The 12,414-nt window shown below is 24.6% G+C and overlaps 3 protein-coding genes across 3 annotated transcripts; 1 reads left to right on the top strand and 2 right to left on the bottom strand.

Annotated features, from left to right (window-relative positions):
- OCT59_007480 (uncharacterized protein) lies at positions 1-837 on the top strand (the record flags this gene model as incomplete). Its single annotated transcript, XM_025329360.2, has 1 exon — positions 1-837. One exon carries the CDS (start codon positions 1-3, stop codon positions 835-837), a length of 837 nt encoding a protein of 278 aa, XP_025186581.1.
- A 1,969-nt stretch (positions 838-2,806) lies between these two features.
- OCT59_007479 (uncharacterized protein) lies at positions 2,807-4,925 on the bottom strand (the record flags this gene model as incomplete). Its single annotated transcript, XM_066148962.1, has 5 exons — positions 2,807-2,863; positions 2,931-4,057; positions 4,129-4,178; positions 4,260-4,702; positions 4,782-4,925. The coding sequence occupies 5 exons, from the start codon at positions 4,923-4,925 to the stop codon at positions 2,807-2,809; spliced, it is 1,821 nt and encodes a 606-aa protein (XP_065998715.1).
- A 1,123-nt stretch (positions 4,926-6,048) lies between these two features.
- OCT59_007478 (uncharacterized protein) lies at positions 6,049-7,302 on the bottom strand. Its single transcript, XM_025313831.2, has 2 exons — positions 6,480-7,302; positions 6,049-6,408 (listed from the first exon to the last, which is right to left on the bottom strand). Exons 1-2 carry the CDS (start codon positions 7,257-7,259, stop codon positions 6,175-6,177), a joined length of 1,014 nt encoding a protein of 337 aa, XP_025186583.1. The 5' UTR covers positions 7,260-7,302; the 3' UTR covers positions 6,049-6,174.
- Between the last annotated feature and the right edge of the window lie 5,112 nt (positions 7,303-12,414).

Genomic DNA, 12,414 nt, shown 5'->3' with positions numbered 1-12,414 from the left:
ATGATTTTACCCCCAACGATTAAAGAAAGGATGTCTTCATTCATTGAGAATAACAACTTTCAAATTGTGTATGAACAAGCAAATACAATCAACCGCATCGCAAATGCAGTAATTCCAGCTCCTTCCTTCGAATTACCATTTCCCCCTCCGATTAAAGCAAAAGATTTAATAGCTCGAAAAAAAAATGGGGCTATACCATCTCGATCTCCTAACGCGTTCTTAATCTATCGTAGAGTTTTTGTTCAATTATTAAAAGCGCATAATTACGCATTTAAAATGACGGATGTATCCTCCATGGCATCCGCACGTTGGAAAGATGAACCTGAACACGTCAAGCGAGAATACTTGGTCATTGCTGGAGAAGCTAAGACCATGTTAACTACTACTCGTCATAAAACTTTGTCTTTTTCACAACGCAAGTGGCGTGACCACTCCAACAAAAATAGTAATACACGAACTCAAAAAGCTAAAACTTCTCCCACTCCGCAATCGCCACGCAAGAAACAACAAACATCCCAGTCTTCTACACAAGAACCTAAACAACAACCTAGACATCAATTTCAACCTTTAAATATTTCTCAACCCATTTTCGATAATGTCGAGGATCATTCACCCTCCTTTGCAGATACTATGGAAGAAGTTAGCAATTTATTTGACGATATTATTTTGTCTCAAAGTTCAGTTTCTGACTTTCCCGTTTATCCCGATAGCGAATATTTACCTTTCACTAACGCTGATTATGACATATTTAACCAACCAAGTTATCCCATGACTAATAATTATTGGGCTCCCAACGAATTGTTTATTTTCGATATAAATAATAATCATTTAAATTAGAAAGACTTCAAGTTACTTTTTGTATATTTTAACGATTATATTTGTATCTAAATAAGATTACATACACATTTTAAACATTTAATAAGCACACGATTTATACATACATTTATTATGATTTAAGTAATTATTATAATAATAAGCTTTTTTTTGGACCTATAAGATTTATTTTTATTCAATGATTATGCACACATTATTATTATTTTATCATTATTATTATTCTATCATCATTATTTTATCATTATTATTTAAGACTATAGTTTTTTTTTTGTAGCAAAATATTATTATTATGAGAAAGTACATTTTGATCAAAATATGTCGTAATCGAATTCTAGAAAATTTTTTTTATGATTTATGAAAAAAAAAAAAAGATTCCTTTGACGTAAAACATAAACCAATTGGGAATAACGCGTGGTTGTGCAAAATTTGATAGGTTTTCATATCGAATGTTATTTTATATATTTCCATTATTTAAATAAAAAATTTTATTATCTAAATTGGGATAATACTTACAACTTAATTCATTCATCACCTTGTCATTGTTGTTATTCCTTTGCACCTTTATTCTACGTATTGAAAAATTTGTGTAACCGCCAACTCATTTTACCGATATGTATATTATTATATGTTATAATATATCTAATGAATATGGCATACAAGAAACGATTTTTTTTTTATATATATAATATTAAAAATTAATACTTTCAATTATGACAATATATTACGAAATCACCGGAATCCATCCGATTTTGATACAACTGGAATATTATTAGTTATCTTGTTATTTACCCAATAAGCTTCTTTAGAAAATTTTTAAAATTAACGTTTTTTTAAAAAAAGAAAGTCATATATTAAAATTAATTAACTTGTTTGGCAAAGTGGGTAAATGACCACTATTTTTTTATTAATCATTCAAAATTTTTCCTTATTAAAAAATAAGCATTATTATAAAACGGTGAATCCATTCATAAAATGATCTAAAAATAAACAAATCATATAACTCGGAAAGAATTCCGCATGCACATAAAATAACAAACAATCTGATATTTAATACCATAATTGAATAATTGATGATAATTTTTAGTTTTTTGTTGTAGGATTTACATTGCAGATCAGGAATTATATTTCCGTTTGTTTTACAAACATAATGCCATGTAATTAGCCACATTTTACAACTAAAGAGTGCCACAGCATTTTTTATGACGATAAAAACTTTTTCATATTGAGGCAATGATCGGAGATTTAACGGGGTTGGCTGATAAGTTACGTTAAACAAATTAGATCATATATCCGAGTTTTTTCTAGAAAATTTTTTTATAGGGCAGAATATACGTATTACAATCACGTCATTTACAATATCAGGTGATAACCTATACTCATGCAGGGATATATTGTTTGGACACTGAAATGTATTTTTTAAATCCTGATGAATTTCTACCTAAATTCTATGCGATTCATAAACAATTTCAACCATGAAGACGAAACCCACAATTTGTTCTAATTTAAACTCTTTTAAAATTTGAATTTACTCTATGTTGAAGAAGTAATAAATGGTGTGAATAAGTCATCTCTCTGGGCTTGAGAAAAAAACAAACCTTTAACCATAAAATTTCGCAAGGTAAGTTACAGTATTTTCAAGGAATCACTTATTTTAGATAGAATATTTTTATCGCATATATTAATATCAATTGTCTGTAAAAGACCACACAACTTTCGGGGAAATATGTTCAGGCAACCATTTCTAAGAGTTAAAACCTTACTGTAGGTTATGTATAATTTTTTGTTTTTTAAATAACCATCATAATGCATTTTATTTAAAATTTAGAAGCAAATGATTCTATTTCTCATTCGATTAAAACGCAAAATGGTCTCACAATAAATAAATTATAATCTGGAAGATAATTTAATTACCCCGTATAAAAAAAGATTTAATCTATATATTAATATATTCGTATATGTAAAATGTGAGATTTTAATATACGTCATCATCTACGTTTTGGCTAAGCGGTCGAGAGATTTTATTATTCGACTAAATTAAAAATTAAACAATTAAGTTATAATTTTTTTTTTTTTTTTTTGTGATAAGAAATACTTACAAATTTTTTAGAAAATAAAACTTTTTTAAAAAATAAACCAATATTTCTTTTTCTTGCCTTTAAAGTTTCAATTGCAGCTAAATTGCCATTATTAGCAGCAATTTTCAGCCATTTTCGAGCTTCTTTTTTATCTTCATCAGTACCATAACCACCTTCGTAACATAATGAAAGAGAATATTGTGCCATAACATTACCACCTTCAGCAGCAGATTTATATAAAGTAAAGGCCTTTGCATGATTTGGACTGGTTCCTTTACCATAATCATAACACATAGCAAGATTATTTTGAGCAGAAACATTGCCACCTGAAGCTGATTCTTTAAACCAATCAAAAGCTTTTAAATCATCTCTTTCTATACCGATACCATCTTGATAACATAAAGCTAAATGGTTTTGAGCATAATAATTACCATCTTCCGCCAGTTTCTTATAACATTTATAAGCTTGTTTAGTATCACGAGTCGTACCAAAACCCTCTTCGTAAAAGAAACCTAAAATACATTGCCTATGCGGTCGACTTAAGTCCAAATTAATTAATTCAAAGCATTTTTTTGAATCTCTTTTTTCTGTTTCAGTTAAATGTTTTAAACTTTTTGTGAACCAATCAAAACCAAATTTTTCTGAATCTAGATACAGCATAGTAATTTGTCCTAATAAATCCACATCAATTTTTGAAAGCCGATATTCATGGTTAGAATTTTTACTATTTATATTTTTATTATTGTCATAACTATTCATTAAAGAATCCATGGAATCCGTACTTTGAAATTTTTTATGTACAGGAACACTAGCATAAAATTGACTAGCTTGACTAATGCTTCGAGAATCAGAAGATAAATTCTCGAAAAGATTAATTTCTGTATGAACTTGTTTCGAATTTTCTTTTAACAATGATTCTTTTTGATTACTAAAATCATATAATTCTTCCAATACACAAAGTACTTCGAGTAAACAAGGTCTTTGTCTTGGAGCATATTTTGTCATTTTAAAAATTATATTTGAGAATTTTGATGGTATTGATTGAGGTAAAAGATTTTGCAAAAGTTCATTTGCGTTATGCTGACGTTTCTCTTCTATTATCTTATCACGTGTCATGCCTTCATATGGTATTTTTCCATTCATTACAACTAAAAGTAAATGCGAGTTAGTGATAACATGATAAAAGTCATGTTAAAAAAGATAACGCATTATTACGCACTTGCCCAAAATATTAGACCCAAAGAATAAATGTTTGCTAATTTTGGATGACTAGAAAATAAAGATGAAAGATTCGATTAACACGTGATAATTCAAATAATCATTTTTTTTTTTCTTTAAAAGTAATCTTACTTAATAAGAGACAATTTCATTTCTTGATCAGAAGAGATAGCTTCAGGAGCATCCCAATGTATGGTACCAATAGATTGAAAAGTATTAAAGTCGTTAAGACTATCTTCTTTTTTCCTTTTATTATTATTTTTATTGAAACCAGCAATTTTAACAGTCCGATCATCAGTTAGATAAATATCATCTAACTTTATAGTATAATCTGATATATCTAATTCGTGACAATGAAATAATGCTAATGTTATATCATGACATAATTTTGATTTAATATCCCAACCCAGAGAATTGTTCTTTAGAAATGTTGTTAATTTTCCATGAGTTGCATACTCATAAATTAATGCTATTCTATCATCTTTTTTTATTATACCGTAAAATTTTAATACATTTTCATGTTCTCGAAGTTTATAATGAATGTGAAATTCTTCTAAAATTGCGTCTAAATCTTCCTTTAATTTATTTTAATAAACGTTAATCGTCAATTTTTTAAATAAATAAATATTTTTTTTTCAAAACTTTTTTTTTTACCTTAGCTGACTTAATAATAGCATCGGCTCCTTTATATTGTACTTTATATATCTTTCCTAGGGACCCTGTCCCGACGATAACTGGAGGTTTTGGCCTTGTCATTTCATGACTTTTAATAGTTACATTTTTTAATAAAGTAGACATTTTTTCTTAAAAAAAACCGATTTTTTTTTTTTTTTTTAAAAAAAAATGGTCCTAAAATATTACATTTATATATATCAGACATAGTAAAAAATTTTATTCCGAGGATAATTATAGATCATCTAGGTGCCTAATAATAACTTTATCATAATAAATTAGTCGATATGCAAATAATCATGCAATAAAATTTTTTAACCACTATTATATGGACTAATATAAAATAACAAAAAGAAAAGAATTTCATTTCCATTATTCATCTGTCGTCATTTTTCATTGTAAATTTATGTGTAGTGAAAGGCGTACATTAATTGACATTATTTCTCCTTAGATGTTAGAGATTATTTTCAATTTATATATATAGATTATGTTGTGCCTGTGTTTCTGAGTAAAAAAGCGCGCACATTTATTTGCATATCAACTTGCGTAGAATCAAAAAAAACATTTATTCAGTTGCGATAAAGTTTATTGATAAGCTGTGGAAAATACTAATTATTACCATATACTTACTCAATATATTTTAACGGATAATCCCATCATTCGCAAAAAAAATCATTTCTTTTCACACGAAATAAAATGAAATATATGATATTATATGGACACAAATATTTAATCTGAACAATTCGAATAAATTTTTTTACGAAATTTTCGAAATTTTCAAATTTTAAATATCAAATTCATTTTAAATTTTTATATGCAGTAAAATGTGACATCAAAAGGCCTAAAAAGGCCTATGAAAGATGACTCGAACCTTAATTTTAAAAAAGTAAATTAAAAATAGGAAAATGTTGACTAAATTCAACGTTCATTTCTGGTTTAAAGATCACAAATATTTGATAAACATAGGTTTACGTAAGTAATTTTAAATATTTTATTGGATAATTAAATTTATCAATTTTAAATAATAATAATTCTTTTCTTAAGTTGGGCGTGGAATCCATGTGGAAGAAAATTAAACCGGTTTCAGTTGCCTTTCTAAGATATATCGATATATCATGAACGGTATTTTCGACCAATCAGATAATTGTCTAAAGAAAAAGAGACATGATTCTTTTTTGAACGAACCGATGAAGAGATCACAATCTTCTCCACATGTAAAAAAGATGGTTCAAATAAAACTTACTATGATTTCTTTTTTTACAAATTATATACGAATAAAATCGTATTCTATTATAAATACATATAAATGATATATAAACTATTGGAAATTAGAATTATGGTCGACATAAATATATTGTATAAAGAATAGAGGATATTATAAAAGTAATAATATCTCTATAATGAAAATTCCAACGTAATTATAGATATAAGAATATAATAATTTAGGAGAACTAGAAATTGTATTAGGTGTTGAACCATCCAAAAATGAACTACCACATTTTAATCCAAGAGCTTGAGAACCTTGTTGTATCATTGTTGGTTGTATTTGAGTTCCATTTAATGCTGTTGGGTTTTCATTAAGGTATTTTAATACAACTGATACCATAGCCTAGAAAATATAGATATATATATATTAAATATTAAAATTGATAACGATAGATTTAATTTCTAATTTCATACCTTATTACAATCTGTACAAACAAGTGAATTAGGTAATAATTCCAATGTTTTTAATAATGAAAGGCTGTCCTGCGAAGCCTGTGAAGGGAAGTTTTCCTGTGAAATCGGAAGTGTACTGCTATTATTCTTATTGTTCCCATCATTTACCGCAGTTGACGAAATTGGCGGAGCCACAGCAGTTTCTGAACTTGGCAAAGTTGGTTGATCCACGGAAGCTGACGTAATAGTTGGATCAAGTGAGGTCAGAGTTATATTATGGTGTACATGTCTTTTATTCAAAGCAGTCGAATTCGCCATGTTTATTATAGTTTCCAAGATACAATAAGGATTATATTGTTTTGAACTATCTCTTTTACAAGCTAATTCTTGTATGGGTTTATAATGTGAAAATAATAATATATTCAATGTGGCCATTACATTATTCTGCAGTAAATCTTGAGAGCAATTTTCTTGTAATGTTAATGCAACACTTTGAACTAATGAAGAAGAACACTTTGGTAATGAGCATGTTTGTCGAATTAATTGTGCTAAGAAACCGATTTTAGATTCTGGATCTTTTTGAGTTGTAGGTAAAAGTTGTGGAATGCTTGTTATTATTGTGAACATTGGTAAACATTCTTTTATACTCCTGTCTTCAACTAGAGATGCTATGGACGTTTTACATGTTGTTGTTAAATTAAAATGGTTTAAACCCGTTAATTCCACTGGCGTTGATTGAGCGAAAATTATATTAGTGAAATATATTAAAAAAATAATTAATTTCACTATTAAATTTGCCATTATTATATTATTCCTGTTTAGAGAAATTTGTAAATAACGAAATTGAGCGTAGAAAAATTTTATTTATTTCTTTTATTAAAGAATAAAAATATTATTGTTTACATGTTATATCTATAAAAGGTTTTCTAGCGAAAATTTTAATTTGTTTGATAATTTTGGTAAACAACTGAATCACGTGTTCACACTGTTTAGAATATCTTTATGTCGCCATTTTATAATGAACAAGAAAAAATTATCTATTATATTAAATAACACCAATTATACGTATGAAATTAACTTATAAAAAGATTATCTTTGACTATTTTGACTATCGTTATTTTAAATATCAAAAAGTTTCCTGTAGGCTGTAGGATGTAGGCTGTAGCGTTATTCGACGATCTGTACTACACGCATTATGCAGATCTGCAGGTATAATATTTTTTTTTTTAAAATATCTAATATAATTAATTCTTTTATATTTACATATTTAGATAATTATAATTAATTTCATATAATAGGTAATATTCCAAGTTTGCTTAACCTAATTAGTAAAATTTTCAAAAACATGTATTACAGGTTAGTTTCAAATATTAGGGGTTGATATTTTTACAAATGTACCTGTAATTGAATTTAACAATGAATTTATAAAAGGATTAAAAGAATTAAATAGTTTAAATTAAACTAGTATTAATTAATAAAAATTTTTATTCCATATCAGAAGATACAGGATACCAGCATCCTCTTTCAAATTTAAATCTCAATTTTAAAATAATATTCATACTTCAATTTTAAAATTTATTTACAAACATTATTATTACAAACATCTTAAATAAATATTAATTAAAAGCAAATAGAAGTAAATTGATAAAGCAATAAGTAAAAAATAAACTAAATATAAATCTTTAGTTTGCATTAGTAATTAAATTTTTTGGTCAAAATAAGCATTTTTTTTATTATTTTTTAAATAATTTCAGGAGTTGCAATATAAGATTTGCATATACTATATTAATATTTGTTCTTCTTTTTTATCCTCTTCACATTTTCATTTTGATTACTTAAATAAACATATTTTTTAGAATGATTTTCAAATGAAGTAAAAGTTTATCTACTATATAATTCATTTAAAAAACTATCTTTTACTTCTTCTTTAAAATTAATATCTTTAGATAAATTATTCTTATTATCCAATGGATCTTTAAGATCAATATTATTAATCTGTTTTTCAATTATTTAAAAAAAATTAAAAAAAATTAAAAGTTAGCAAATAAGACCTAACCTTAAATAATTTATTATATTGTACAATAATTTATAATATTACAGGATTAGTTATAATTTATATAATAATATAAGGAAGAATACTGATATTTTCTAATATAACGTATATTTACTAAAGTATAATAAAGAACTATATATACATTTAATAATAATATCTATATCTTATTGTTTAGTAATTTCCAATTATTTTATTAATAAATAGTTAAAAATTTTTATTTACATTATATAACATAAAATATTTATATATTGTAAGTTAGTTTTTGGTAATAATTTATTTTATAAATAATTATTATTTATTAAACATTTAAGAGAAACAAATCATGTGTAATGATACAATGCTTATGTAACATAAAAATTTATATTAACGCTCAGTTCTTTTTCAGAAATAAATTTTTATTTCACCTCAAAATGTAACACTATTTTTTTATTTAAATCTATTATCCTTATATCTGAAACTATACACCTTATACTTCAGCTTCTACTTCTACTATAAATAATAATATATAAAGGAAATAAAGTGCAGGTTAGAAAATATGAAAACTTTATTTGCTGATAGTAATGAAGTTATATATTGTAAATATATTTTGGCCATTTTCTATACTTCGCTTTATATTATTAAAAAATAACCAGTAAAAAGCTTACTTATGCTCTTCAGCTTGAAATTGTAAAAAAAATATTGAATGAGTTAATTATATAATCAAAGCACTTAAGGAACTTATTTGCATCATAAAAGGAAAGCTATATCAAGTAATCATGAGTTTTGCTTAAAATTTGGTCTAATGTGAAAGTGCATTACAAATGAATAAAAATAAAAAAAAAAGTGTAAATCATATCAGTAAATTTTTTAAAGTAAAAATCTGTGAAGATAAATTTCTGTGCAGATCTGCTATTCTATCAACGCATATTATAAAAAATTTTTAATAAATCTGCACAGATCTGCAAATATTAAAAAATCTGCACAGAAATTTTTAAGTAAATCTGCAAAATTCTTTAAATTAATTATCGTAATTTATATTAATCACTTTTTAATTATATAGTGCAATTAAAAGCTTTTTATTAATTTCAGTATTTCAATTAATTCGATATACAAATTTATTCAAATAATCAGAAAATATAAAATTTAATAATAATATATCATAAACAAAACATTGAAAAATTCATTAAAGTAAATGTTGCTACTACTAATCAACAAAATTTTATCATTAAAATAAAAAATATTAAGAGAATTGAGAATCCAAGTCATTCATTTAAGAAAATATTTGTTCTAATAAGCAGAATAACTCAAAACAAAAATACTTTGATAATAAATAACTAAATAATTTACTTATAAATTTGTTGTAATTATTACTTCTACTTGCTTCTGAAAATTTTTCTTTTTGACTTTCTTGACTCTCTTACTTATTCTTTTTTTTCTCTTTCAGTTTTCTTTACTTCAGTTACAACGATTTCATTCATAATTTCTTGCATAACAAGTTTTTTATTTTCAAAAATTCTCTAATAATTAATTAATAATTTATTAATATTTGCAAAAAAATTTAAAAATAATTTTAACTTTAAAGTGTTGTGATAATATTTATCAGAAAAGTATGCATATGACTTACTATTGATTTATCATTACATTTTATATCTGAATTTTTGGATTTAATAATATATTGTATATTACTAATATGTATACACAATAATATATGGTTGGTAATTCTTTTTCTTTATATATACTATTTGAAAACAGCATAACTGATTTTTAAGAGCAATTTGTGATTGAAAAAAGAACATTATAAGCTATTCTAATTTTCTCGCTTGCTTTTTACTTAGCAATTTTTAATAGTGATATTATTACTATCAATATGATTTAATTTTTCTTCACCAAAAGCAGCAAACATCTGATGTCAGATAGTCAAGACAATATCATTTCATTTACTCCTATATTTTTTCTTAATCTATAAAAACACAAAAATAAAAACTTTTCGATAATTGTTAAAAATTATTCTAAATCTTTATTTATTTCTAATAGCAATTTATCTTCAAATAAAAAAATCCAGTTATTTTTCCTGATGTTGTCTATAAAATAGGAAGTATTTAGTATTGTAATTAAATTACACAGAAATTAATGTTAGTTAATAAAGATATTTATTTATTTAGTATAGAATTTTTTTTTTTTAATGATCTATATATACTTTATTAATATTAAGTTCATATACCATATAAATAAATTATCATGAGCTATATCAGGACCCGCTTACTTATAATAAAGGTCTCCGTAAAAAATTAGCCCTTTACTAATAGTTTTACCTTACTTTTTTCTTAAATTCTATTGGTTAATTAGCTAAAAAGGAAAAAAATCATAACAATATAACATAAAATTTCCTTTTATAGTAAGATCTGCAAAGAATTTTATATATAGACCTGAGGTGATCTATCTTATAAGTAAACGGGATCCTGTTATATCCATCTAATAGGATGCGATTATCAAATATTTAGTATAAAAATTAATATTAGTTTATTAACATGTGATTAGCACATGACTTAACATATAATTTAATACAAATATTATATATAGAACATTGTAAAATATTGTAGAATATTGTAGAATATTATGAAATAATTTATAGTATTACAAGTAGTTTAGTGAAATATAATTTAGTGAAATATTAAAATGTATAAAAAAGCTGGGATTTGACTTTTGTTTAAAGTTCAGTCAGTTTTTGGTTTAATAAATAAAATAATAATAAAATATAATTATTAAAAGTTATTTTGAATATACTCATAGTATGCCTGAGAATTAATTAATATTAAATTATAAGTCCAGTAAATTGAAGTTTAGGGAATTATTACAGTTTAATTATTTAATGTAAAGTTTATTTAATGTAAGGGAAATTATTGAAATTTGAAAGTTAAATTCAAAGTTATAAATAAAAGAAAGAAATGTCAAATTTAAACTAAGCATAATATTAAACTAAGTGTTGGTCTTATCTGCTGATATGTAGCGACAGTATATTTCTCAAGATACTTTTTTAGTGTAACTTAATACTTACTGGTCAAAAGAAATAATATATTTAGTAGAAGTTACTTTGCGACATCTCTATAGGTTTACTATAAACAAAATAAGTTTAATTATTGAAAATTAAAGTGTTAAACTTCTAAATATATTTAAATAACTTATATTCCAAAAATTATTAAAAAGATTATCAAGAACAACAAGTTTTTCTAGCAATTTTGAATTCTCCTGTTACTGATTGCTAATGTATTTACATAATTTATATAACGCACTAATCTTTGAATTTAATAAATTCATAATATAATTGAATTCTTCAAATATTACAGTACCTCTCGATATAACAAACCCTGTATTCTAGACTTCTAGTTGATCAGAGCTTCGTTATAAGTAACTTTATTAACACTATAATGAATTATTCAATATAGTATAATGAATTCTTTAGTATAAGTATATCAGTCATATAAATCATATGACTTGTTAATCTGATTACCGATAATTTATTTTTTTTTATTTTTTTTATTGTAGCAACCTTCTCAGACTTCAAAATGGTCACCTAAAATGAGAAGTAAATGGAAATAACTTGTTTTTTTTTTTTAATTTTATTTAAGAACATTTACTAATGTTTTTTTTTATTTTTTTTTATTGTAGTGAACTTCCTGGATTTTGAAATGGATGTCTGAAATGAAAAGTAAGTGGAAAACCCATTTTTTTTATTAATTTTGTATAACATTATTTACTAATGTTTCTTTTTTTATTTTTTTATTGTAGGGAATACTTCTTAAAGTGTTCTACTTTTTTTTGTAAATTTCAGCTTAGGACTTGAAAATGGAGACTAATGAGTATTCTTAAAGGGTTGGAAGTGGGCTTAGAAAACTTATTGCACATATTCAACATTATTGTTAATAT

This window comes from Rhizophagus irregularis, chromosome 15 (genome assembly GCF_026210795.1).
Source record: "Rhizophagus irregularis chromosome 15, complete sequence".
Lineage (NCBI taxonomy): Eukaryota > Fungi > Glomeromycota > Glomeromycetes > Glomerales > Glomeraceae > Rhizophagus > Rhizophagus irregularis.
This window is presented reverse-complemented; position numbering and strand designations above follow the sequence as displayed.

What these genes read in the sequence shown, in the direction of transcription:
- OCT59_007478 (XM_025313831.2), bottom strand. Translation starts at nt 7,259, where the DNA reads ATGGCAAATTTAATAGTGAAATTAATTATTTTTTTAATATATTTCACT. An exon ending in TTTGTACAGATTGTAATAAG is followed by an intron (nt 6,409 to 6,479) that starts GTATGAAATTAG and finishes TATATTTTCTAG; the next exon opens with GCTATGGTATCAGTTGTATT.